This window comes from Leuciscus leuciscus, assembly GCF_965113295.1.
Source record: "Leuciscus leuciscus genome assembly, chromosome: 3".
Lineage (NCBI taxonomy): Eukaryota > Metazoa > Chordata > Actinopteri > Cypriniformes > Leuciscidae > Leuciscus > Leuciscus leuciscus.
Window position 1 is genome coordinate 1,115,036 of NC_138727.1, and position 26,808 is coordinate 1,141,843.

The 26,808-nt window shown below is 39.0% G+C and overlaps 2 protein-coding genes and 2 long non-coding RNA genes across 7 annotated transcripts in view; 2 read left to right on the top strand and 2 right to left on the bottom strand.

The window, feature by feature from the left end:
- Nucleotides 1-114: 114 nt before the first annotated feature.
- Nucleotides 115-14,594, bottom strand: mettl21ca (methyltransferase 21C, AARS1 lysine a). 2 transcript variants are annotated; one of them, XM_082163787.1, is made up of 11 exons: nucleotides 14,288-14,594; nucleotides 13,890-13,993; nucleotides 13,629-13,768; nucleotides 8,370-8,487; nucleotides 6,864-7,601; nucleotides 6,641-6,786; nucleotides 5,527-5,650; nucleotides 4,827-5,447; nucleotides 4,330-4,475; nucleotides 4,093-4,216; nucleotides 115-2,171 (listed from the first exon to the last, which is right to left on the bottom strand). In XM_082163787.1, the coding sequence occupies exons 1-11, from the start codon at nucleotides 14,311-14,313 to the stop codon at nucleotides 1,786-1,788; spliced, it is 2,673 nt and encodes an 890-aa protein (XP_082019913.1). In that variant the 5' UTR covers nucleotides 14,314-14,594; the 3' UTR covers nucleotides 115-1,785. The 2 variants fall into 2 exon arrangements, with proteins under 2 accessions (XP_082019913.1, XP_082019914.1); XM_082163788.1 differs by having other exon boundaries at nucleotides 14,278-14,592.
- LOC309494555 lies at nucleotides 10,133-13,619 on the top strand. Of its 3 annotated transcripts, XR_014204357.1 has the most exons (4): nucleotides 10,451-10,552; nucleotides 11,589-11,634; nucleotides 12,061-12,426; nucleotides 12,661-13,619. It is a non-coding gene; the product is annotated as an uncharacterized lncRNA (long non-coding RNA). The 3 variants fall into 3 exon arrangements; XR_014204356.1 differs by lacking the exons at nucleotides 10,451-10,552; nucleotides 12,661-13,619 and adding an exon at nucleotides 10,133-10,220 and having other exon boundaries at nucleotides 12,061-12,500; XR_014204358.1 differs by lacking the exon at nucleotides 12,661-13,619 and having other exon boundaries at nucleotides 12,061-12,500.
- Nucleotides 10,823-11,085, top strand: LOC309494579. The gene is made up of 2 exons (XR_014204380.1): nucleotides 10,823-10,934; nucleotides 11,015-11,085. It is a non-coding gene; the product is annotated as an uncharacterized lncRNA (long non-coding RNA).
- A 1,567-nt stretch (nucleotides 14,595-16,161) lies between the features above and the next one.
- mettl21e (methyltransferase like 21e) overlaps nucleotides 16,162-26,808 on the bottom strand; it is a 12,278-nt gene continuing 1,631 nt past the window's right edge. Inside the window, exons 2-4 of the mRNA XM_082163948.1 lie at nucleotides 22,983-23,140; nucleotides 22,776-22,893; nucleotides 16,162-17,373 (exon numbers count right to left, since the gene is read on the bottom strand). Coding sequence (XP_082020074.1) covers nucleotides 16,970-17,373; nucleotides 22,776-22,893; nucleotides 22,983-23,140 — 680 coding nt within the window. The 3' untranslated portion in view covers nucleotides 16,162-16,969. The remainder of the gene's footprint in view (nucleotides 17,374-22,775; nucleotides 22,894-22,982; nucleotides 23,141-26,808) is intronic.

Here is a 26,808-nt window from a genome sequence, read left to right on the forward strand (position 1 = left end):
AAAATGATCTGGAACGGACAACAAATCGCTCATTTTTGTGACAAACAGGCTTTATTCAGGAGTCATTCATGTTAAGAACAAATGTATGAACACATTACAAGTGTATTTTTAAAAAATTGTTTACCTTTTTAGATTGAAGTTTAGTTTTCTATGAAATGCCAAACAATATTTGGGATATCATGAATGTTTATGGTTATGTGCATTGCACAATAATTCATAATTTTCAACCATTTTTAACATTTTCTTTGTTTATTTATCCACAAAAAAAATCAGTATAGAGAAATACACAAATGATGAATGTAAAACACTTACAATAATAAAAAAAAAGTGATATTGATTGCATTAAAGAATTAAGTCATTTGAAACCAAATAATCTATTTTTATACCTTTGACATGGAGAAATCTTATACAATCCCTACATTAAATAATAATAAAGCAAAGTAAAATAACACACAAACAAAACCACTGCCAAACATTATTTAACATGATACTAAAATGATATAACTAACTAACATTATATATATAAAAAAAAAATAATAATAATTCTGGGTTTCTTCTCTTTCCAGATACTTTTTGAAAAAAATAGTTTTTCCCATTCTCAAAACTGCATCTGTAAATTCAATTCTGTGAAATCAATATAATATGCTCATCTTCACTGATTCAACTTTTGAAAGGGGATAAGATTTCTGAAAGTCCCCCTGTGGTGTAAATCCAGCTTTTAATGTTGTTTATGTGTCTATGTGGTGTGTTTAATACGCTTTAAGACAAACCATGTGTAAGTTCATAAGTCGACAGCATTGCTGAGTATTTCCTCCTTAAAACTGCAGTGAACCAAAGACAGTCTCAAACACACGCTTTGAAATCGCTGGTGTTTCTGACGTCACAAACTACCTTGTAACCAATCAGATCAACGTGTGATCGTCAACCAGTGGATCTCTGAGCTGAGTGAGTGAGTGGAGGCGGGGCTCATTTGCATATTATAAATGAGGCATGAAGACATTTTTTTTTTCCTAGGAAAAAAAACATTTAAATATGTAATTTTGGTGATCAAAGATGATTTTTAAGGAATAAAATGATTGACTACAGGGGGACTTTAAGCACAACATTCTCCATCAAGGCACGGTAAGACTTCATATTTTACTCTCTTTATTGTTTAATAATTTTGTGCTTATGTGCACAAACTTCTTTTCCTTCGGCAGCCATATTTATTTTAACATCAGCGTGGCTTTATTTACAATGCAGACAATTCAGAATTACTGTTATTTTGCAATTGATCAAATCAGAATGATCATCATCAGTCTGATTCAAATCTGACAAGCTGGAAGATGACAAACGTGACTTATACTTCAATCTGACTGTTCATACTGGAATCTAAAAACACACACGAATATCCAGTAGTGTAAACGGCAAAAACGTTAAATACATTTTTTGTTATTCAAAACCACAGGTAAATAAGTTGATTTGAGTTGGAAATTATTATTATTTTTAATTGGCCGGTCAATGTTGTTTGAAATCTGATTAAGGATTGTGTTAATCGCAACATGTCCTATAGTAGGTGTTCGAAGATTTGGCCAGTCCAGTTATTATTACACCGCCAAATGGTTTCTGTAGAATGTTTGGTCTTCACTGCATTGCCTAAAGATGCTAATTTGATGATTTAATAAATGTTGTGAATTGTCTGCAGTGTGAGTATGGCGTTGGATCACAGACACGCAAACCTCCTCCACCTCCTCTACCTCTGCCAGCAGTGTAGTTTGGAAAGCCTTAAAGCGGTGCATAAAGTGATCAGATTCTCATGGTAGCCGAGTAAATCCTCACCTCATCCATCTCTGTCAGCAATGTAGAGTTAAACGCTTTCTGAAAGTTCTCTATAAACACCAGGTCGGCCTCATACCGGACCTTGTTTGCGAAGATCAGGGTGGTCTGCGGCCCACAGAAGTGACTCATGGTGTCGAGGAGCTCGGCGAGATAGTCGTGGTGATAGACCACATCAGCTGCCAGCACGTAATCGTAGAGGTGTGTGGAGCGGGGAAACGTCTCCTCCAGTCTGTGGCCCCATGCCAGCGCTGTAACCTGAGGCTCGTGTCTCCAATGATGCCTGGTGTTCCGGTTCAAGTTGCTCCTCAGATTGCCAAGGATTTCTGGGAGATCCGTGGCTGTCAGTTTAGCTCCTGCAAATCAGTGACATTACATTTTACATTTACATTTATGCATTTGGCAGACGCTTTTATCCAACGAGACTTACATTGCATTTCAAGGTACACGTTTACATTCTTACATTACGTAGTTCTGCTTGTTCTAAAACCAGGGGCACCTTCAACATCAAACTGGTTTCCTGGAAACGGTGTGTAACGGGGTTTGAGATGTGTTTTCTCTTGTTTGGTGTGTGTGTCAAAAATGTGAGCCGAATCAGCTGCAACATGTACATAAACCACGTGGGATTAAAGAGACGGATCGCACAATGAGTCCGAGTAAAGTCGTTCACAAATGTGTCCCTCTGCTCGGTATACGCAACAACTGAAGATATTAGAAGACATGTTTGTCTTTTCATCCTGAAATGCGAGACAAATATTGGGTCAAGTCATCTTCATTTATATAGCGCTTTTAACAATGTAGATTGTTTCAAAGCAGCTTTACAGAGATAAACGTATAATTTAAGGTAACAGAGATTGTTTTGGCTTTATAGCGGTTCTTTAATAAAGTTATTTTCCAGCTAAAGTTAGCTTTGATTGATTCGCTTCCGTCGCAACGATCATTTGTTATTAAATTAGGGGCCGCTAAGACGACACCATTCTCTCTACACAGACTTTAAACACGAACCTGTGAGAAACGCTGATGGCGTTCACATGCGCATTAAGAATTGGTTCTATAGTTATGCGCATTTCAATATATGTCCGCAGGTTTGGAACTCCCTACAAACCAAGCCTAAACAAAGTTCTGGTCTTTCCTTATAAATTTTGATACAGAATATTATTTTATTTTGTCACTTCGGGGTAGGTACGCAAAACGAATTTTCCCGACAACGCTTTATCTGTAGAGTAAAAAGCGTTTTAATAATTAGGAACCAGTTTCACAATAATTAGGAACCAGTTTCCACAAATCCCTTCTCTCGATTGGGATTTTGTCTTTTATTCTGGATGGCAAGAGCAGTGACTGTAACATCAAGTGTATTTTGCAGTATTAAACACGTATTTATACCGATTTCATCAGGCTCTGAAAATTCTTCAAAAAGAACGTACGGAATGTACTTCTCAGCCACCGTAGTTGCAACTCTTGCGTCATCAGAGCAGGGTGTTCAACGCACCACCGTTTCCGTTTAAAAAACGTTTCGCAACTTTTTGTCTTGGCTGAACGCAGTCCAGGAGCGTCCAATTCTGCTCCTGGAGGGACACTGTTGTGTTCAATCCCCAATTAAAGACCGGCCAATCAAGGCCTTCAGAGTTACTAGAAACGTCCAGATTGGAGCTGGACTCTGCAGGAGCAGCATTGGTCTCCCCTGGTTTAACTTGGGAGCAAAAATGATTGGGACACTTTGAGCTGATTTTGTTTTGCTGAAGTGTTTTGTCTTTAATTGCTAATTCTCTTTTTACACACAGACTGAACAAAATGAAGCATTGCTTGGTGATTGGTTGAGCTAAACTGGTATTATCTAATTGTGTAGTTAAATTTAACAGCTGACAGATATTCAACATAATTCATGTGTGAGACAGTCTAACAGAAGGATGGACAAAACCAGTCAAATATCAACTGAGTTCATAACTCTGAGTTCTTTATTACCATTTTCTAAACTATAGCGAATAAACTGTGATAATGTGAGAAATGTTGAAGGTGACACATAAAATAACCAACTGTGTAACAAACAGTCAGCCTAAGGTAGTATTAACCACATAGAGTATTATGAGGTTGAATTTTCACTTCAGCAATAATCTGCCGATTGCTTTGAGGAAACTTTTTACTCTACAGATAAAGCGTTGTCGGGAAAATTCGTTTTGCGTACCTACCCCGAAGTGACAAAATAAAATAATATTCTGTATCAAAATGTATGTATGATCAAAAATTTATGTATGATCAGAAACACTTCCCAAGACTTACCCAGAAGTGTGGCAACTATCGAGAGAAGCCCCGTTCCTGCTCCGAGCTCCAGGGTCCGTTTGTCGAGTAGATTGATCTGCTGTCGTCCTGTCGGGGTGTCCAGGAATCGGCAAAGGGCCAATGCCTACGACATTCAAAACCAAGTGTTCATATATAGACTCCATGCATTTTACCGTCTCACTAAGCACACACAGTTTCTTCCTGATCTGAGTGGTTGGCTGAATGTTTCGTGCTCACCGCTGGCCATACCGTGCTGCCATAATAGTCTACGGATTCTTGAATCCTGATTTCATAACCTAGGAAGTAGTAGGTTTCCTTGCCATTACAGTAGTAGACAGTGGGAGCCCATCTCTGTTTAGGTGTTTCTGTGTTATCAGGTTTAGCTGAGGGAAAGACAGAAAAGGAGAATCCCATCAAATAAGTATCCATATAAGCACATTGGTATTAGGGTCAATATGAAATGCCAAGTAAGACATGTTCCATGATCAACATATTTTGTTGATCCTGGAACAACATTCCTGACTGACAAGAATAGCCATATCCCTAAACCTAACCATAACATCCTTAAAATCAGGAATATTATAGAGGGGAAACAATGATGTTAGAAGCGCCTAACCCTTGGTTGCCTAATCTGTAAATTTGCCCCTCAAATCTGATGTTCCAGGATCAACAACGATGTACTTGGTGGAATCATGTTCACCTTGGTATTACAATTGACAGTTAGCAAGCCTGACCTTCTTCCTCCACAGATCCTCCAGAGTCCTCGAGTTCTTCCTGTACTTGTTTCTCCTGCGTGTCGTCTTCTAAACTCTGAGTATCGTCACTCTCCTGCTCTTGTTCCAGTTCCTCTGCACTGTCTCCTGTCTCGCTCATAGTGTTTGTTTCCCCAGCGTCCCGCTCGCTTGACTCAAGGTCACCGTTGTCCTCCACTTCCTCGCTAGTCTCTTGAACCTGGTCACCTTCCTTCTCTGATATCTTGCTGGTTGCTACGTAAATCCTCACATCATCCAACTTTTCAAACAGTGTGATATCAAAATATTGGAGGAAGTTGTCGATGAAGCCCAGATCCGAGGCAAAGCGGACCTTGTTCGCCCAGACTAGAGTAGTTCCCGGCTGGCAGAAGTGCCGCATGGTGACCAGCAGCTCGGCCAAGAAGTCGTGGTGATAGACCACATCAGTCGCCAAAACATAATCATATTGTTGTGTGGATCTAGGGAAGGCCTCGTCCAGCTTCTGACCCCAGAAGAGTTCTGCTACCTGGGGCTCGTGCCTCCGCCGGCCTCTCGTGTTCCTGTTGAGGTTGCATGTCAGTTTACTCAGAATCTCGGGTAAATCCGTGGCTGTTAGTTTGGCACCTAAAGAGTAATCTCAGTTATTATCTTGCAAGATACAAAACCAATAAGATTGACTCCTCAATCTCATCACAACACTTACCCAACAGCGTGACGACAACTGAAAGTAAGCCGGTTCCAGCTCCAAGCTCAAGAACTGATTTGTCGAGTAAATCAATCTGTTGGCGACCCTGCGGTGTTTCCAAGAATCGGCAAAGTGCAAGTGCCTATATGGAAAGACACATCACATTTTAAAGGTGCACCATGTGTGATTTGAAGGAGTAGCAGTGAAAAAAAACAACAACAACAATACAGTCCTTTTAAAAAAGGTGACTACTGTAAGGAGTACTATTTTCTTTCTGGAATAAAGGGTTCAAAAGTTATTATAACCACAAGAAAAGTGGATTTTTGAAATGGTGGTGGCGCTATAGAGTTGGTCAGATTACTATGCAGAACCTCCTCTATCAGTGTACCAAATGTCATTGTTTTTCTATGTATGGTTGATAGGGCGGCCATAGACTCCCATTCAGGGTGAATAATAAGAAAACCAACAGATACAATAAGGTCCCCTAATTAAAACATATCTGTAATAATTTATATTTCATTGCATCATTCATTGTACTTCCTTGCATTGTTCTTTAATGCATATGTATATTTTTGTTGTTTTTGTGGTGCATATGTACATGTGAAATTCAGATTTATGTGAGATTGTTTTTTGCCCATTAATTCTGTCCATATTGGTTTCTATGATTCCAGACAGTTGGTATGTACTAAACTGATTCCACAGAAGGGAAACCCAATATAACACTCATTATATCTTTGGGGCCGCATGAGGTCAACGCTGGTCAACCACCCCTAAGTCCTCGCTGTATCTTCTCCAGTTTCTTGACTGTCATTGTGACTGACAAAACCCTCTGGAATTGGTGTAGGGTCTTGATATATTTTGATGGTCTAGCACTGGAGATATCGAGCCAAATTTACACCATTTGGTAAATAGGAGAAAGTCTCATTATAATGTTGAAAGACACAAATCACATTTTAAAGGTGCATTATGTTTGTTTTGCTTGACTCTACGCCTGTTATCTTGGACTTTATATTGATACTGATTGCCTTGGATGCAGCATCACACAAAAGTAAAGTTCTTTGCTTACTAATGTCATCGTAGATATACTCTGTGTATTTGTGTCTCATTATTCCTGCAGCTGTAAGTGTCTCACCGCTGGCCATATAGTAGCACCGTAAGAATCGATGGACTCCTCAATTGTGATTTCCTGTCCCCAAAAATGGTAAATTTCTCTCTCAGGTCTGTAGTAAATTGCCGGTGCCAATGATCTCACGTTCTCATTCTCTGTGCTTCCTTCCTCTGAAAGAAAAGGCCAAATCAGACTTTAATGCATTAGACAAGTGACTGTGGTCTAATTTTCAGAGTGTGTTACTGACCAGAGCTCTGCTCTACGAATGTTGAATCCATCTCAGAGCAGCCGTCTCCACTGTCCTCAGTTTCAAGATCTGTGTTCTCCTCCTCCTCCTCCTCCTCCTCCTCTTCTTCGTTATTGTTTACATTTCCATCATCCAAATTTAACGTTTCCTCACGATTTTCCATATCAACATACCCTGGTTTCCTTTGCTTATCTTTATTTTCATATTCTTGAACCAGTTCTAGACGCTTTTGTTCTGTCCGTTTGACCTTTCCTTCAGTAATCTCTTGCTTTGGCTCGTTCTTGTCAGTGTCATCCTCATCCTCTTCTTTCCTCACAACCCCTTCAGTCTCTTTTGACGTCACTAGTGCAGTTTCGTCTTTCATGGTGGCAGAGTAAATTTTTACTTCTCCGTTGTCTGCCAGTAAGGTGGTGTTGAACGTTTTTTTGAAGTTCTCCACAAAAACCAGATCTGAATCAAAGCGGGTCTTGTTGGCCCATATGAGGGTTGTTCCGGGCTGGCAGAAATGGCGCATGGTGACCAGTAATTCTGCTAGGAAGTCATGATGATAGACCACATCGGCGGCTAAGATGTAGTCGTATCTGTAGACTGAATGAGGGAAGGTCTTATCGAGCTCATAACCCCAAGAGAGCTCCGCCACCTGCGGGGTGTATCTGCAGCGGCCCCTTGTGTTTCTGGACAGGTTGCATCTCAGGTTCCCGAGGACCTCAGGCAGGTCTGTTGCTGTCACCCAAGCACCTGGAGATGATTTATATAGGTGTAAAAATGCATAACACAATCATATGTTCACAATATGTTTTTGAACAATGTCATGTCTTGTCACCTTCATTTATATAGCGCTTTTAACAATATAGAGTGTTTCACGGCAGCTTTACAGTGATAATAGGAGATTACAGTAACAGAGATTGTTTAGGCTTTACAGCAGCTCTAGAATAAAGTTATTGTCCAGATAAAGTTAGTTTTGATTGATTCACTTACATTGCAAAGATCATTAGTTATTAACTTAGGGGTCGCTAAAACGACACCGTTCTCATCCGCACAACAACAGTGTCTGATGGCGCGAGAACGCAAACCTTGAAATAGGTTCCAAGGTGCAAGCGTTGAAATTTCTTTTTAAACGTTATCTCCGCGTAAAACTTCAAAAACGCGTATCTGTGAAAACGCTGACGGTGGGCACATGCGTATTACGCGTTTAGTCTATAGGTATGCACGTTTGAATATATATGTGCACGGGCATGTAGCCTTTCTTTACAAATTGACCAACAAATTACTTTGTCTGGCCTTAAAAATTCATAATACAGAATTTTTTGTCGCTTTCGCGTATCCATGTGAACTGGAATCATTTTGACAATGTTTATCAGTACAGAGGTAAAGGGAAGGGAGGCCTTCACAGAGGAAAGAGACTAGTGGACACTTCAGGACTGCGTTGTCGTCGTGTCAAGGCGCAGGTCCTTCATCAGATCTGAATGAAGTTTGGGGATCTGAATCTGAATCTTTAGTACCTACCCAACAGACTGGCCACGATGGACACGAGACCTGTGCCAGATCCAATCTCTAGCACCGCCTTGTCAAGAAGATCAACCGTTGCTCGATCAGATTCAAGGTAGTGACACAGAGCCAGAGCCTAAGTAAGAATTCATGATGATTATTTCATGATGATAAACATCAATCAGCAACAAATGTACAAAGGGTTGGAGGTTTGTTGAGGCCCCCTAGTGGGCCCCCGGGCACCTGGTTGAGAACCACCGCTCTACTGGCAGTGTTGGGGAAAGTTACTTTTAAAAGTAATGCATTACAATATTGCGTTACTCCCCAAAAAAGTAACTAATTGCTACTTAGTAACTAATTAGTTACTTTTTATGAAAAGTAATGCATGACATTACTTTTGCGTTACTTTTTCTCACCTGGGCTGGGCTTGCTTGTTTGTTTTTTAATAACAACAAAAAAGTTATATTTTTGGCAAATGTTAAGGCCCTTCCACACCAAAAGTTAAATAATAAGCCTCAGGCTGAAGGAGATGCATATTAACTCCTATACAGTACAGTAGAGTACAGTAGTGTAGATGTAGAGGCGAGGTACAGTAGAGGTGAGGTACAGTAGAGTACAGTAGAGGCGAGGTAGTGTACAGTAGAGGTAGAGTAGAGGTAGAATGCAGCAGCGTACAGTAGTGTACAGGGTACAGTAACAGTAGAGGTACAGTAGAGTACAGTAGATGTAGAGGCAGAGTACAGTAGATGTAGAGGCAGAGTACAGTAGATGTAGAGGCAGAGTACAGTAGATGTAGAGGCAGAGTACAGTAGAGGCAGAGTACAGTACAGGTAGAATACAGCAGTGTACAGTAGAGGTAGAATACAGCAGTGTACAGTAGAGGTAGAATACAGCAGTGTACAGTAGAGGTAGAATACAGCAGTGTACAGTAGAGGTGGTGTACAGTAGAGGTAGAATACAGCAGTGTACAGTAGAGGTAGAATGCAGCAGTGTACAGTAGAGGTAGAATGCAGCAGTGTACAGTAGAGGTAGAATGCAGCAGTGTACAGTAGAGGTAGAATGCAGCAGTGTACAGTAGAGGTAGAGTGCAGCAGTGTACAGTAGAGGTAGAGTGCAGTAGTGTGCAGGGTAAAGTAACGGTAGAGTACAGTAGAGGTACAGTACAGTAATGCACAGTAGAGGTAGAGTACAGTAGTGTACAGTAGAGGTAGAGTACAGTAGAGGTAGAGGTAGTGTACAGTAGAGGAGGTAGTGTACAGTAGATGTAGAATACAGTAGAGGTAGAGTACAGTAGAGGTAGAGTACAGTAGAGGTGGAGTGCAGTAGAGTACAGTAGAGGTAGAGTGCAGTAGTGTACAGTAGAGTGCAGTAGAGGTGGATTACAATAGAGGTGGAGTGCAGTAGAGTACAGTAGAGGTAGAGTGCAGTAGTGTACAGTAGAGTGCAGTAGAGGTGGAGTACAATAGAGGTGGAGTGCAGTAGGGTACAGTGGGGTAGAGTACAGTAGAGGTAGAGTACAGTAGAGGTGGAGTGCAGTAGAGTACAGTAGAGGTGGAGTACAGTAGAGGTGGAGTACAGTAGAGGTGGAGTACAATAGAGGTGGAGTACAATAGAGGTGGAGTGCAGTAGAGGTGGAGTGCAGTAGAGGTGGAGTGCAGTAGAGTACAGTAGAGGTAGAGTGCAGTAGAGTACAGTCGAGTACAGTAGAGGTAGAGGTAGAGTGCAGTAGAGGTAGAGTGCAGTAGAGTACAGTAGAGGTGGAGTGCAGTAGAGGTGGAGTGCAGTAGAGGTGGAGTGCAGTAGAGGTGGAGTGCAGTAGAGGTAGAGTGCAGTAGAGGTAGAGTGCAGTAGAGGTAGAGTACAGTAGAGGTAGAGTACAGTAGAGGTAGAGAGTACAGTAGAGGTAGAGTACAGTAGAGGTAGAGTACAGTAGAGGTAGAGTACAGTAGAGGTAGAGTACAGTAGAGGTAGAGTACAGTAGAGGTAGAGTACAGTAGAGGTAGAGAGTACAGTAGAGGTAGAGAGTACAGTAGAGGTAGAGAGTACAGTAGAGGTAGAGAGTACAGTAGAGGTAGAGAGTACAGTAGAGGTAGAGAGTACAGTAGAGTACAGTAGAGGTAGAGTGCAGTAGAGTACAGTCGAGTACAGTAGAGGTAGAGGTAGAGTGCAGTAGAGGTAGAGTGCAGTAGAGTACAGTAGAGGTGGAGTGCAGTAGAGGTGGAGTACAGTAGAGGTAGAGTACAGTAGAGGTAGAGTACAGTAGAGGTAGAGTACAGTAGAGGTAGAGTACAGTAGAGGTAGAGTACAGTAGAGGTAGAGTACAGTAGAGGTAGAGTACAGTAGAGGTAGAGTACAGTAGAGGTAGAGTACAGTAGAGGTAGAGAGTACAGTAGAGGTAGAGAGTACAGTAGAGGTAGAGAGTACAGTAGAGGTAGAGAGTACAGTAGAGTACAGTAGAGGTAGAGGTAGAGTACAGTAGAGGTAGAGTACAGTAGAGGTAGAGTACAGTAGAGGTAGAGTACAGTAGAGGTAGAGTACAGTAGAGGTAGAGTACAGTAGAGGTAGAGTACAGTAGAGGTAGAGGTAGAGTACAGTAGAGGTAGAGTACAGTAGAGGTAGAGTACAGTAGAGGTAGAGTACAGTAGAGGTAGAGTACAGTAGAGGTAGAGTACAGTAGAGTACAGTAGAGGTAGAGTACAGTAGAGGTAGAGTACAGTAGAGGTAGAGTACAGTAGAGGTAGAGTACAGTAGAGGTAGAGTACAGTAGAGGTAGAGTACAGTAGAGGTAGAGTACAGTAGAGGTAGAGTACAGTAGAGGTAGAGTACAGTAGAGGTAGAGTACAGTACAGTAGAGGTAGAGTACAGTAGAGGTAGAGTACAGTAGAGGTAGAGTACAGTAGAGGTAGAGAGTACAGTAGAGGTAGAGAGTACAGTAGAGGTAGAGAGTACAGTAGAGGTAGAGAGTACAGTAGAGGTAGAGAGTACAGTAGAGGTAGAGAGTACAGTAGAGTACAGTAGAGGTAGAGGTAGAGTACAGTAGAGGTAGAGTACAGTACAGTAGAGGTGGAGTGCAGTAGAGTGGAGGTAGAGTACAGTAGAGGTGGAGTGCAGTAGAGTACAGTAGAGGTGGAGTGCAGTAGAGTACAGTAGAGGTGGAGTGCAGTAGAGTACAGTAGAGGTAGAGTGCAGTAGAGTAGAGGTGGAGTGCAGTAGAGGTGGAGTGCAGTAGAGGTGGAGTACAGTAGAGGTAGAGTGCAGTAGAGTACAGTAGAGGTAGAGTACAGTAGAGGTAGAGTACAGTAGAGGTAGAGTACAGTAGAGGTAGAGTACAGTAGAGGTAGAGTACAGTAGAGGTAGAGTACAGTAGAGGTGGAGTGCAGTAGAGTACAGTAGAGGTGGAGTGCAGTAGAGGTAGAGTACAGTAGAGGTAGAGTACAGTAGAGGTAGAGTACAGTAGAGGTAGAGTACAGTAGAGGTGGAGTGCAGTAGAGTACAGTAGCGGTGGAGTACAGTAGCGGTAGAGTACAGTAGAGGTAGAGTACAGTAGAGGTAGAGTACAGTAGAGGTAGAGTACAGTAGAGGTAGAGTACAGTAGAGGTAGAGTACAGTAGAGGTAGAGTACAGTAGAGGTAGAGTACAGTAGAGGTGGAGTGCAGTAGAGGTAGAGTACAGTAGAGGTAGAGTACAGTAGAGGTAGAGTACAGTAGAGGTAGAGTACAGTAGAGGTAGAGTACAGTAGAGGTAGAGTGCAGTAGAGTACAGTAGAGGTAGAGTGCAGTACAGTAGAGGTGGAGTGCAGTACAGTAGAGGTGGAGTGCAGTAGAGTACAGTAGAGGTAGAGTGCAGTAGAGTACAGTAGAGGTGGAGTGCAGTAGAGTACAGTAGAGGTAGAGTGCAGTAGAGTACAGTAGAGGTGGAGTGCAGTAGAGTACAGTAGAGTAGAGTAGAGTACAGTAGAGGTAGAGTGCAGTAGAGGTGGAGTGCAGTAGAGGTGGAGTGCAGTAGAGTACAGTAGAGGTAGAGTACAGTAGAGGTAGAGTGCAGTAGAGTACAGTAGAGGTAGAGTGCAGTAGAGGTAGAGTGCAGTAGAGGTAGAGTGCAGTAGAGGTAGAGTGCAGTAGAGGTAGAGTGCAGTAGAGTACAGTAGATGTACAGTAGATGTAGTGTACAGTAGATGTAGAGTACAGTAGTGTACAGTAGAGGTAGAGTACAGTAGATGTGTACAGCAGAGTACAGTAGAGGTAGAGTACAATAGAGGTGGAGTGCAGTAGAGTACAGTAGATGTAGTGTACAGTAGAGTACAGTAGAGGTAGAGTACAGTAGTGTACAGTAGAGGGCGCTGCTCAAACCTTTCAGCTGCTGATATTTTGGATTAAAGAACAATAGGATACAGGAGAAGGAAGTTCAACACTCTTATTTCTAAATCTAATCTAAAGTCATTTGTTTATTAGTATGGTTGAATTAGATCATTGAAGGTCAGCAGCAAAGAGATTTGTTAATAAAGTGAGATTAAATTCATAAAGTATATTTGTGTAATTTAATATATTTAATTATTAAAGTTTTGCATAAAAATTCTGAGATTGCATTTGACTGTTTTTATTCATTTGAGGAATACTGACGTTTTTCGTGCAAGTGAGACGAGTAAATGCATGTTCACATTTAGTCTAGAACTAAGATGATCATCAATGATTACACACACACACACACACACACACACACACACACACACACACACACACACACACACACACACACACACACACACCTCTTCACTTTATTTCTCTCAACATGAGTACAGGAGAGCTGTCAGTCAATAAATGTGAAAAAGTAACTAGTGTTACTTATTTAAAAAAGTAACTTAGATATTTTGTTGTAAATTGAAAAAGTAATGTGTTACTTTACTAGTTACTTGAAAAAGTAATCTGATTACATAACTCAAGTTACTTGTAATGAGTTTCCCCCAACATTGTCTAGAGGCATCAAATGTAGTCGTGAAAATGATCAGTTTCAGACTGGTTTCTCCAACACTCCTACCACATGCCTGTCCCTGTCTGCCATTGGTCAGTCAGTCAGGTAGTCCCGCCCCAAACTCACATGATTGGTTGAGTCAAACAAATAGATCAATGTTGTGAAAGTGTCACAGTGTTTCACTCTTCAGAATTTGAACTACCAATGACTGACTGACATGAAACTGACACCAGAAAGTATTTGAACATCCAAACTAATGACCAGGGTTATCTTTAATATTTCAAATATTTAATAAACTAATTGTCTTACTGCTGGCCAGATGACAGAACCAAATGAATCAAGAGACTCCCAGATGCTGATCTCGTGACCGGCGAAATAATGGATCTCCTTTCCAATGGAGGACAGAACAGTGGGTTCCCAGGATGCCTTGCGCACACGGACTTCAACTTCTGCTCAATATAACCAATGAAAAACAGACGCATTCCTCAGCAAAACCTTCACAGATGTAGTGTGTTTGCAGTCAGAGATTAAGAGAAGGTCATTTTGGGATTATGACCATAAGTGATTTACCATCTGCATCATCTTTCCCGGTGTTCAAGCTCTCGTCCATCTCCGCTGTGGCATTTCCAGATTGAGGACAATCCATGATGATATCGGCTCGCTGACAGGATGGACTGATGTAAAACACAGATTATTTTATTCTATTTTGACCTGTTAAAATTCTACATTTCCTCAAACATTGTTTTATCAGATTAGTTCATAATCTATGCAAGTGAAACAATTAGAAATTTCAATAAAGTAACAAAAACAAAGTGCATGATGTGATAAGATCAGCATGTCCTTAGGTACAAAAACAAGGTGCTTCAGTTTCAGTCTTGTACATGCGCAAATGTAAAGGAAATGGGAGCAGTCGGATAAACTACAGTAGTTTTTATTGGTCAAAAGCATCCAAATGTACCTGATATCACCTCTTACTGTATTTCCTCAAATGCATTTCAGAGCTTCAGCAGAAATCGCGGCACACACTTCAGCTGGTTCACATCGTCAGAGGATTTTCTGTCTGCAAAGGTGAGCTGTGCTTGATTCAGTCCTGTCCACAGTTATCCGTAAGTGAACTTCATCCTCAGCAAGGTTATAGATGAGCATCATCCAACTCTCCAGCGTCACGCTGGCATGACTATATTTAGTGGGAGATTCATTAACCAGTGGCACATCCACACAAACACAGAGAAATAGAGCATGATGTAGGAGATGGGCAGTGCAGGTCTATTTGAGGAGTCAAGCTTCTGTTGGCACAAAGAAATCAGGAAAGTAAACACTAAAGCCCTGAGATTACAGAGCGGCTCAGAACGTCTGTTATCTGCTTGTTTAGTAAGATGATATAGCGCTAGTTTGACCAATCAGTTCCACACGTCTCACACATGATAATGACTCTTCTTAAAGTAAAACATGCGCTTCATATATACTGGATTTTAATCTGAGTGAATCTTACAAAAGCCTGTTAAGAACATACATGTACGTTCAGGTCATATTTCACCCCAAAAATCAATTGATGGTTTTCTTCATTTTTGAAATGGTGGTGGCGCTATAGAGTTGATCCTAGAGACCCCAAAGTTGGTCAGATTACTATGCAGAACCTCCTCTATCAGTGTACCAAATGTCATCGTTTTACTATGTATGGTTGATAGGGTGGCCATAGACTCCCATTCAGGGTGAATAATAAGAAAACCAACAGATACAATAAGGTCCCCTAATTAAAACATATCTGTAATAATTTATTCGTCATTGCATTATTTATTGTACTTCCTTGCATTGTTCTTTAATGCATATGTATATTTTTGTTGTTTTTGTGGTGCATATGTACATGTGGAATTCAGATTTATGTGAGATTGTTTTGTGCCCTATCGGTTTCTATGATTCCAGACAGTTGGTATGTGCTAAACTGATTCCACAGAAGGGAAACCCAATATAACACTCATATCTGTGGGGGCCGCATGAGGTCAACGCTGGTCAACCACCCCTAAATCCTCGCTGTATCTTCTCCAGTTTCTTGTATGACTGTCAAAACTCTCTGGAATCGGTTGGCCATTGAACGCCTTCACCATGTAGGGTCCTGATATATTTTGGTGGTCTGGCACTGGAGACATCGAGCCTCATTTACACCATTTGGCAGATAGGAGAAAGTCTCATAATGTTGAAATGATTGGCTTTCCTGCAGGAGGTTTTCTGAATCTCTCTTCTGCAGGAGTAGATGTAAGTGTATGTGTTTGCGTGATGTAATGACACTGCCAGACTCAAGCACATGATACCAGTAATCAAATATCTCTGTATATCATCATCAGACACGTCCTCCGAAGAACCAAAACATGTTTGTAATCCATTACTGCTACGTGCTGTTGGTCATGACGAACACATCTGGTTACTGTCGTCTGAGTTTAGAAACTTTACAAGATATCCGTTCTACTTCTCATTTGGTTGTTTTTACCATCTAGAAGTGGCCAAAGTTTCAGGAGCAATAGTTTAGAGAAGGAAGAGCACATGAGGATACTCATCACTCATACAGTATTTTCATCAGAATGTTTCATGTTTATTTCCCAGTAATGAAAAGAATCATGTTAAAGTTGTAGAAGTAAAATGTATCTATCACAAAGGCAAAATTCCCCTGATCATATTCACAATGAGTAAAACCAAAGAATATAGTTCCGATGTGCAGCAAAGATAATTCTGACCACAACTGTAACAATAGCCATGTGATCTATATCTTTGTATTTCAGACGTGGAGGACGGTATTTTGAAAGATTTTTTTAGTCACCGATGAATCATTTAAGACCAAAAACGTGAATTAAGAGAGAAACAAAGAGTTTAATTTCATGTTGACCTTAAAAACTTAAATATGCCATTAAAGTGTCCGATTCAGTCTGCAGGATGACTTAAAATTGCATAAATATAACAAAATCCAGATGTAAACATAAAATCAAGATGTAAACTTACAACAGTTCTTGAAACTCCTGGAATCACAAAATGGACTTTTTAATTTTCCTATATCTTGTTTTTTTTCAATACTATGAAGAACAAAAATACATATATATGTGACCCTGGACCACAAAACATATATAGGTCGTATAGGTCAATTTTTTAAATTGAGAGTTATACATCATCTGAAAGCTGAATAAATAAGCTTTCCATTGATGTGTGGTTTGTTCGGATAGGACAATATTTGGAAAATCTGGAATCTGAGGGTGCAATAAAAAAACACGAGAAATATTAAATATTGAGAAAATCGGCAAATGAAGTCCTCGATTCTGCTTCATCCACTCACAACAATACATTTGATATATTTATGGTAGGAAAATACCGTAAAATATCTTCATGGAACATGATCTTTACTTAATATCCTAATGATTTTTGGGCTGAAGCTGAGCTGCTAACACACACACATACACACAAGCTCTTGAAGCTCCGCCCTCTGTGCCGGGAGCATCAGCTCATTTGCATTTAAAGGGACAGACACACAAAAATGGTGTGTTTTTGCTCACCCTCAAAAAGTGACAATTTTAACATGCTATATGAAAATATCTGTGGGGTATTTTGAGCTAAAACTTCACATATTCATCTTTTACATCTTGTGAAAAGGGCATTATAGGACCGCTTTAATGTTGTGTTGGTGTGCGTTTGCGAGCGCTGTACAGCTTTATCCGCAGGCTGGGCAGGTCGTAGAGCTCCTGCAGGTGAAAGTGTTTCTGGAAAGTGTCCACGAATCGGTTCTCCGGGTCCAGACGGAACCTCATGGCCCACAAGATGACGGTGTTTTCTGAACTCAGGTGTATGAAGGTCTCCATGAGCTCGTGCAGGTACGGGTGCGAGTATACCACATCCGCGGCTATGATGTAATCGTAGTGGCAGGTCGCGTGCGGGAAACGCTCCTCCAGATCCTTCCCCCAGCTGAGCTCGGTCACGTGCGGCTCGTGCCTGCAGCGCCCCCTGGTGTTACGCGTCACGTTGTACCTCAGATTACCCAGGATCTCCGGCAGGTCTGTGGACGTCACCTTTGCACCTGAGGTTGGACAACAACACTTAAGTCCTCGCAAATAAAACATTCATTTAATTTTAAAGGTGCATTGTGTAATATTTAGGAGGATCTGTGGACAGAAATGCAATATCATATACATAACTATGTTTCCAGTGGTGTATAAAGACCTTACATAATGAAGCGTTATATGTTTATTAGCTTAGAATGAGGCATTTCTCTCTACACACACCGCGGGTCCGCTTACATCCACATGTTTCTACGGTGGCCCTGAGCGGACAAACGCGTTTCCTCACTATGTTGTTCTTCGTGCAAAGAAGCAAACTAAAGTCAGCGAATAAAACACTGACACAATGATGAACAAGTAAGGGTTAATGCCCTTCGAGGTGTCCATTGTCAGGTATTAATGGACGACGGCGAGGCGTGAACCGTCCGACACGCAGCGGCCATTTAATATGCCGTTAATACCTGACAATGGACACCTCGAAGGGCATTAACCTGCTTATACCATGGTCACTTGCCAAATAACACATTTTTAAAACATTAGTTTATATTTTAATTAGTTTTACAATCGAAATCTAAAGTTTTTACAAACAATAACTTGGTTTCCCTGGTTATGCCTGACGGAGATATTTATAGTCCGCTCAGCTCTGTTGGGTGCAATTCAGAACCTCACCACTAGATGCTGGTAAAGTTTACACACTGCACCTTTAAATGTGATGTTAATTAATGTAAATAAAGTAAAACCAAACCTTTTAAAAGAGATTAAATATGAATCAAGTCCATTCTTTAGATAACAAGAAAGCTGTTAAGATTCATTGCATATTATACAAGTGTTTCTGTACTATACTATATTACTATAAGCATATTTATGAAACTATTGATATACTTGTGTATCTATTAACACATTTATATAGCGATTAACATTATATTTATATAACAATTAGCATATTTATATGAAGATTAACATTTATATAATGATTCACACATTTATGTAAATATTATAGAGATTAGCATATTAATATAACGATTAGCGCGTTTATACAGAGATTAATGTAGTTATAAAATTAGAGAATTTATATAGCGATTAATATATTTATCTAACGATTAGCGCATTTATCTAACGATTAGTGCATTTATATAGTGATTAATATATTTATGTAACGATTAGCGCATTTATATAGCGATTAATATATTTATCTAACGATTAGTGCATTTATATAGCGATTAGCGCATTTATATAGCGATTAATATATTTATCTAACAATTTGTGCATTTATATAGCGATTAACGCATTTATCTAATGATTAGCGAAATTATATAATGATTAGCTAATTTATATATATCATCTGACTGGAGAGATGGCCACATCGTGAAAATCCCCAAGAAAGGAGACCTCCGGCAGTGCAAAAACTACGGAGGAATAATGCTCCTTTCAACACCTGGGAAGGTGCTCAACCATATCCTGCTCGAGAGGCTCCAGAAGGGGGTCGATGAGAAACTGAGGGAAAACCAGGATGGCTTCAGGAACAACAGATCCTGTGGAGACCAAATTGCCTCAGGATTATTATTGAACAGTCCATCGAATGAAACTCACCTGTCTATGTGAATTTCATAGATTTCGAAAAAGCCTTTGACAGTGTGGATAGGGAAAGGCTGTGGCTCATTATGGGATCCCAGCAAAGATCATCAACATCATAAGGAGCACCTACCAAGGGACGAGATGTCAAGTCCTCCATGAAGGATGTATATCGGAGGCATTTGAGGTCCTGACCGGTGTGCGGCAAGGGTGCCTGCTCTCACCCTTTCTTTCCCTCCTTTGCATAGACTGGGTGATGAAAGAAACCACCAACAATAGACGAACCGGCATACAGTGGAGCTTGACCGAGCAGCTAGAAGATCTCGATTTCGCTGATGATCGGGCACTACTGGCTCACACACACCAACAGATGCAGGAACAATCTGAGAAACTGGAGGAAACAGCTGCTCTGCTCGGTCTCAAAATAAACTCATCAAAAACTAAAGTATTGCATATCAACAGCAAGAACAACACACCCATAACCATGGATCAAAATGCACTAGAGGATGTAAACAGCTTCACATACCTTGGTAGCATCATTTCAAGGGAAGGTGGCACGGAGGACGATGTCCAAGCCAGGATCGGAAAAGCAAGGACAACATTCAACATGCTAAGCAATATTTGGAAGGCAAAAAACTTGTCACTCAAGACCAAACTGCAAATCTTCAACTCAAACATAAAGACCACTCTACTTTATGGCTCAGAAACCTGGAGAATTACCACCACCATACTCAATAAGCTGCAGACCTTCACCAACCGGTGCCTCAGACGCCTCCTAGGAACATACTGGCCCAACATCATCTCTAACGCCAACCTGTGGGAACTCACCAAACAACACCCAATAGAAATGTAAATCCGGAGGAGGAAATGGAAGTGGATAGGGCACACACTCAGGAGAAAGAAATCAATCACTAAACAGGCGCTGACGTGGAACCCACAGGGCAGGAGGAAGAGAGGCAGACCGAGAACCACCTGGAGAAGAACCACAGAACAGGAGATGAAGAGAGAAGGGCTGACGTGGCAACATCTGGAGCGGAGGGCCCAAGACCGGAGAGGATGGAAGAGCTTCGTCGATGGCCTATGTTCCTAAAGGCCTAAGTAAGTAATTGATATAAAGATTACCGCATTTATATAGCGATTAGCGCATATATATAACAACTAGCGCATTTATATACCGATTAGCGCATTTATATAGCGATTAGCGCATTTATATAGCGATTAGCCCATATATATAGCGATTAGCGCATTTATATAGCGATTAGCGCATAATATAGCAACTAGCACATTTATATACCGATTAGCGCATTTATATAGCGATTAGCGCATATATATAACAACTAGCGCATTTATATACCGATTAGCGCATTTATATAGCGATTAGCGCATAATATAGCAACTAGCACATTTATATACCGATTAGCGCATTTATATAGTGATTAGCGCATTTATATATAACGATTAGCGCATTTATATAGCAATAGCGCATTTATATAACGATTAGCGCATTTATATAGCGATAGCGCATTTATATAACGATTAAAGCATTTATATAACAATTCGTGCATTTATATAAGGATTAAAGCATTTATATAACGATTAACGCATTTACAAAACGATTAACGCATTTATATAGCGATTAGCGCATATATAACAATTAGCACATTTATATACCGATTAGCGCATTTACAAAACGATTAACACATATATATAACGATTAGCGCATATATAACAATTAGCGCATTTATACACCGATTAGCGCATTTATATAGCGATTAGCGCATATATAACAATTAGCGCATTTATATACTGATTAGCGCATTTATATAGCGATAGCACATTTATATACCGATTAGCGCATTTATATAGTGATTAGCGCATATATAACAATTAGCGCATTTATATACCGATTAACGCATTTATATAGCGATTAGCGCATTTATATAACAATTACCGCATTTATATAGCGATAGCGCATTTATATAACGATTAACGCATTTATATAACAATTAGTGCATTTACATAGCGATTAACGCATTTATATAGCGATTAGCGCATTTATATAGCGATTAGCGCATTTATATAACGATTAGTGCATTTATATAACGATTAACGCATTTACAAAACGATTAACGCATTTATATAGCGATTAGCGCATATATAACAATTTGCGCATTTATATACCGATTAGCGCATTTATATAACGATTAACGCATTTATATAAAGATTAACGCATTTATATAACAATTAGTGCATTTATATAACGATTAACGCATTTATATAACAATTAGTGCATTTATATAACGATTGACGCATTTACATAGCGATTAACGCATTTATATAGCGATTAGCGCATTTATATAGCGATTAACGCATTTATATAGCGATTAGCGCATTTATATAGCGATTAACGCATTTATATAGCGATTAGCGCATTTATATATGACGATTAGCGCATTTATATACCGCTTAGCGCATTTATATACCGATTAGCGCATTTATATAACGATTAACGCATTTATATAACGATTAGCGCATTTTTATAACGATTAGCGCATTTATATAACAATTAGTGCATTTCTATAACGATTAACGCATTTATATAACAATTGGTGCATTTATATAGCGATAGCACATTTATATAACGATTAAAGCATTTATATAGCGATTAGTGCATTTATATAACGATTAGCGCATTTATATAGCGATTAGCGCATTTATATAACAATTAGTGCATTTATATAGCGATTAACGCATTTATATAGCGATTAGCGCATTTATATAGCGATTAACGCATTTATATAGCGATTAGCGCATTTATATATAACGATTAGCGCATTTATATACCGATTAGCGCATTTATATAACGATTAACGCATTTATATAACGATTAGCGCATTTTTATAACGATTAGCGCATTTATATAACAATTAGTGCATTTCTATAACGATTAACGCATTTATATAACAATTGGTGCATTTATATAGCGATAGCACATTTATATAACGATTAAAGCATTTATATAGCGATTAGTGCATTTATATAACGATTAGCGCATTTATATAGCGATTAGCGCATTTATATAACAATTAGTGCATTTATATAACGATTAACGCATTTATATAACGATAGCGCATTTATATAACGATTAAAGCATTTATATAGCGATTAGCGCATTTATATAGCGATTAGCGCATTTATATAGCGATAGCGCATTTATATAACGATTAAAGCATTTATATAGCGATTAGTGCATTTATATAACGATTAACGCATTTATATAGCGATTAGCGCATTTATATAACGATTAGTGCATTTATATAGCGATTAGCGCATTTATATAACAATTAGTGCATTTATATAACGATTAACGCATTTATATAACGATAGCGCATTTATATAACGATTAAAGCATTTATATAGCGGTTAGTGCATTTATATAACGATTAGCGCATTTATATAGCGATTAGCGCACTTATATAACAATTAGTGCATTTATATAGCGATAGCGCATTTATATAACGATTAAAGCATTTATATAGCGATTAGTGCATTTATATAACGATTAGAGCATTATATAGCGATTAGCGCATTTATATAACAATTAGTGCATTTATATAGCGATTAGCGCATTTATATAGCGATTAACGCAGTTATATATAACGCATTTATATAGCGATTAACGCATTTATATAGCGATTAGCGCGTACCCCTGGCGTACCCCCGTGTTTTCTTTTATGTATATTATTGTAGTTCTGATCGTACTTTGTGTTTTTTGTTGTACTTAACTGGAAATCTTTTTTCCTTCTTAATGATATACATTATAATTCAGACGGTGTCCGGTGTCTCTCACCGAGGAGGCTGGTCACTATGGTAACGAGGCCCGTTCCGGCTCCCAGCTCAACGATGTTCTTGTCCGTGAGGTTAAACTCGTCGCGGTGAGTGTCGAGGAAATAACACAAGACCATGGCCTTGAAGCAGAAGATCAGACACAGAAAACAGTTCATGAACTGCTGTTACTGCTCAGTGTGTGTGTGTGTGTGTGTGTGATGATGCGTACCGAGGGCCACAGAACGGCCCCGTAGAATTCCCTAGACTCTTTGATCTTAATCTCGATGTCTGCGAACATGTATCCTTCCCACGCTTCAGTTCTGATCAGCGACGGGCGAAAGTTTCGTTTCATAATCTCTGCTGCCAGTTCAGCATCTGCAGCGACACCTGCAAACACACACACACACTTGAATTGCTCATTGTTAGTTAATGCATTAAACTAGTGTTAACTAACGGGACATTATTATGAAGCATAACCAGTTATTTTAGGAATAACAATCAATATTTTGGTTGGAAAACTCACTAGCTGCAACTGAGTTGAATATAATCTTAAATCTGCAACACTGTTACCAATTTTATTAAATTGTTTTGTTTAACGTAGCGTTCATGATTTTGTATGTTAATGTTTATTGCTACAAAACAACAATCACAAAAATCAGGGGTTTTAACTTTAGACATCTCCAATTTTATAGAAGTGTTGCAAAAAAAGAAAAGACAAACCTCATATTAAAATAAACAAAGAAAATCTGCACACGGTTTAACTATTACCTTTATTATTTTAAAATAGAACAGCAACATTTCAATCAAAAAAGATCTTCATCAAACCTCATATTAGATAACTAAAATGACAAATCATACAATGTTTGGTTTGACTTCAGCAACATTAGTGTTCAGAAGTTCGGGGTCGGTATGATTTGTAAAAAAAAAATCACCAAGGCTGCGTTTATTTGATCAAAAGTACAGTAAAAACAGTGAAATATTATTCTAATGTAAATCTGTTTTCTATGTGAATATATAGTAAAGTGTAATGTATATCCTGTGATCAAAGCTGAATTTTCAGCATCATTACTCCAGTCTTCAGTGTCACATGATCCTTCACAAATCATTCTAATATGATGATTTGAAACATTTATGATTATTATCAGTGTCAACAGATAGAGTTATATGTGTATATGCGTGCTGTCCGAGGTATTTTGGCCCGATCCCAGAGTTTCCTGGCCAGGATCGTGAGGAGACGGTGGCGGAGGGATACAGAAAACTGTCGAGGAACAGAGGTGAGTCGGCTGTGTGTGTTAAGGCCTCCTCTCGTTCTGATTGGATAGATCATTTGAACGTGTTCCTCTCAAACTTTGTTCATAAAACATGTTGAAAACAGGGAAGCTGCTTCATATATTTGTGGAAACTGTGATCCATTTTATTTTTCAGGATTCTTTGATGAACAGAAAGTTCAAGAGAACAAGCAGTTATTTGAAATAGAATCTTTTGTAAAATTATAAACATGACCTAAAATGTAAAGCTCATCAAGTGCCAAATGCAAGTGAGAATATGAAACACCTAGGGCTGGGTATTGACCCAAATTTCACAATTCGATTCGATTTCGAATCACAAACTTGCAATTCGATTCAATATGGATTATTTTGGATATCAGGTTCAATACATGGCACATTTTCTCAAGGAAAACAAATCTCTTAACTAATGCTGTAAACTTTGGGAGTCAGTGGTAGCCTATAGGCTTCATTAGCCTACTATAATATTGAAGGTAAAAATGAACTGATTTGTATACAAACACTTAAATTACACTTTTATTTATTTTTATAATAATAAAGTTATATGAAATATAAACATTTAAATGGTGGCTGTCAAAAACCTGCCAGATTTATTCAAACATGCATTCAAAATTGAAGAACATTAAAAATAATGAATATGTAATATGGTGCATATATTTAGCAGAATGCTCCTCTCTAGAGTTAATATTTCTCGCTGACTGACGAGTTTATGGTCACTGGATATGGTTTTTCTGAGGTAAATGTGCAGTGGCGGTTCTAGACCACAGTAACTGGGGGGGCCAGGCAGGGGCCACTTGTGCTTTTAGGGGGCACACCTTTAACATTCATCTTAACCTATTTTCAGTATTATTTCAAGTCATTTTTCACCATGTCATGTATGACTGCAATCTCTAGAAAAAGCTAATAAATTATATTAGCTAAGCTAATAAAACAATATCAATTCAAATGAATGTTTCATTATGTTTAATTGTAGTGTGATATAATGATCAATAATAACACATTTTTAGCATCTAAGCACATCTAGGCACTTTTTTACACCTGGGGTGGGCGATATGGCAATAATATCATATCACACATTTTTTTTTTAAGGAAAATCACGATTTTAACACGATTCTTTTTTCATCTTGGTTTTACTATTTTGCAAATGACTGAGCATTACAGCCAACCTAATTTCCCTATTTTAAAAGCAAAGCCTTATAGGTAACAAAATATAAAATAAAAAAAGAATGGCAGACATTTAGGCCAAAGGCGAAGATAAAAATCTTTGTCATTATTTTCTTTGTTATTAAAACAGAGATACATATTACACATATACACAACTTAATATACAAATAAAATAAACTGCTTTATTTTTTCAGCTATAGGTGTATTTAACAGTATGAGAAAGTAATTAAATGAACAAATATGAAAATAAAACACAACAGACTTAAAGTTCTCAGTCAAGAGCAGTGAATGATTTCCTCTGTGTGTTTTGTTGTTTTATTAACATTAAAGGGATAGTTCTCCCCCAAAAAAGTCATATTTACTCTCTTAAGTTGTTTTAAACACGAATAAGTTTCTTTCTTCTGTTGGAAATAAACGTTATTTGAAAGAATGTGAGTAACCACAACAGTTGATGTACCCCTGTGACTTCCATAGTATATTTTTTTCCTACTATGTATGAAAGTCAATGGGGACCAGCAACTGTTTGGTTTTGGGTGAACTATCTCTTTAAGGACAAGCGGCAGCATGTTTATTATTAGGGCTACTGTCTCTTTAAGAACTGCACGCGACGCGTCTAATATACACGCATATGACAAGCAGATTTTAATTAATTTTCTCTGTTTGCTTTCACTTTAGACATAACCAACTTTGTTCATGTAAACAATGTCTGTATTTGACAGTATTAGACTCAAAAGATAACTTAGTCCAGTAACAGGCTTTTAGTGCAAGTGTAGCCAGTAAAGCGCATATTTGAACAGCGCCGCAACTGAATAAATGCGCAGTTGTTTGGTGTGATTCATAGACGTTGGACACCACCACCCCTTTTCCCCACCCCTCTAGGGGTCAGCCAGCTGTTTTTTTCGTTGTTTTTGGTTTCCATTTTATATATACAGAATCTGAATTAAATGTGTTTGATTTAAGCCTACATTTCAACATTTTGTGTCATAAAATTTCTTGTTTTTAAGCCTTTCGCACGTACGGTCACACCGGTGTGATCAGTCTAGGCTGGTCCCTGGAGCGTTTCACACCGGTGTGATCAGTCTAGGCTGGTCCCTGGAGCGTTTCACACCGGTGTGATCAGTCTAGGCTGGTCCCTGGAGCGTTTCACACCGGTGTGATCAGAACGGTCAGTGCATCACATGATCAACTGCTAAATTCAAATGTTGAATTTAGCCAGAGACAGGCGCGCTCAGAGCTGTCATATATCACAACTTTTCAGTGTTTTCAACCACATACTGTTTATTTTAGGTTTCAGACATATAAATTCACATAGCCTAAGTAGGCTACTAAAAAAACAATACATTTAGAATTTGTAAAATACACACTGATGTCTATAGACATCAGTGTGTATTTTACAAATTCTAAATGTATTGTTTTCGGAGGTAATAATAATCCTTTCCATTATAATTCGACACGTTTTATTCATATCAGATACACATTGTGTAAGTAACTTTAATGTTTACTCTATTCTTCTCCCAGTTCACCAGCCACTTACTTTTATGTATTTCGGGAGAAGTGGATGAATGTGAAATTTACACGTGTTGTAAATCCAACAGATCCGATTCT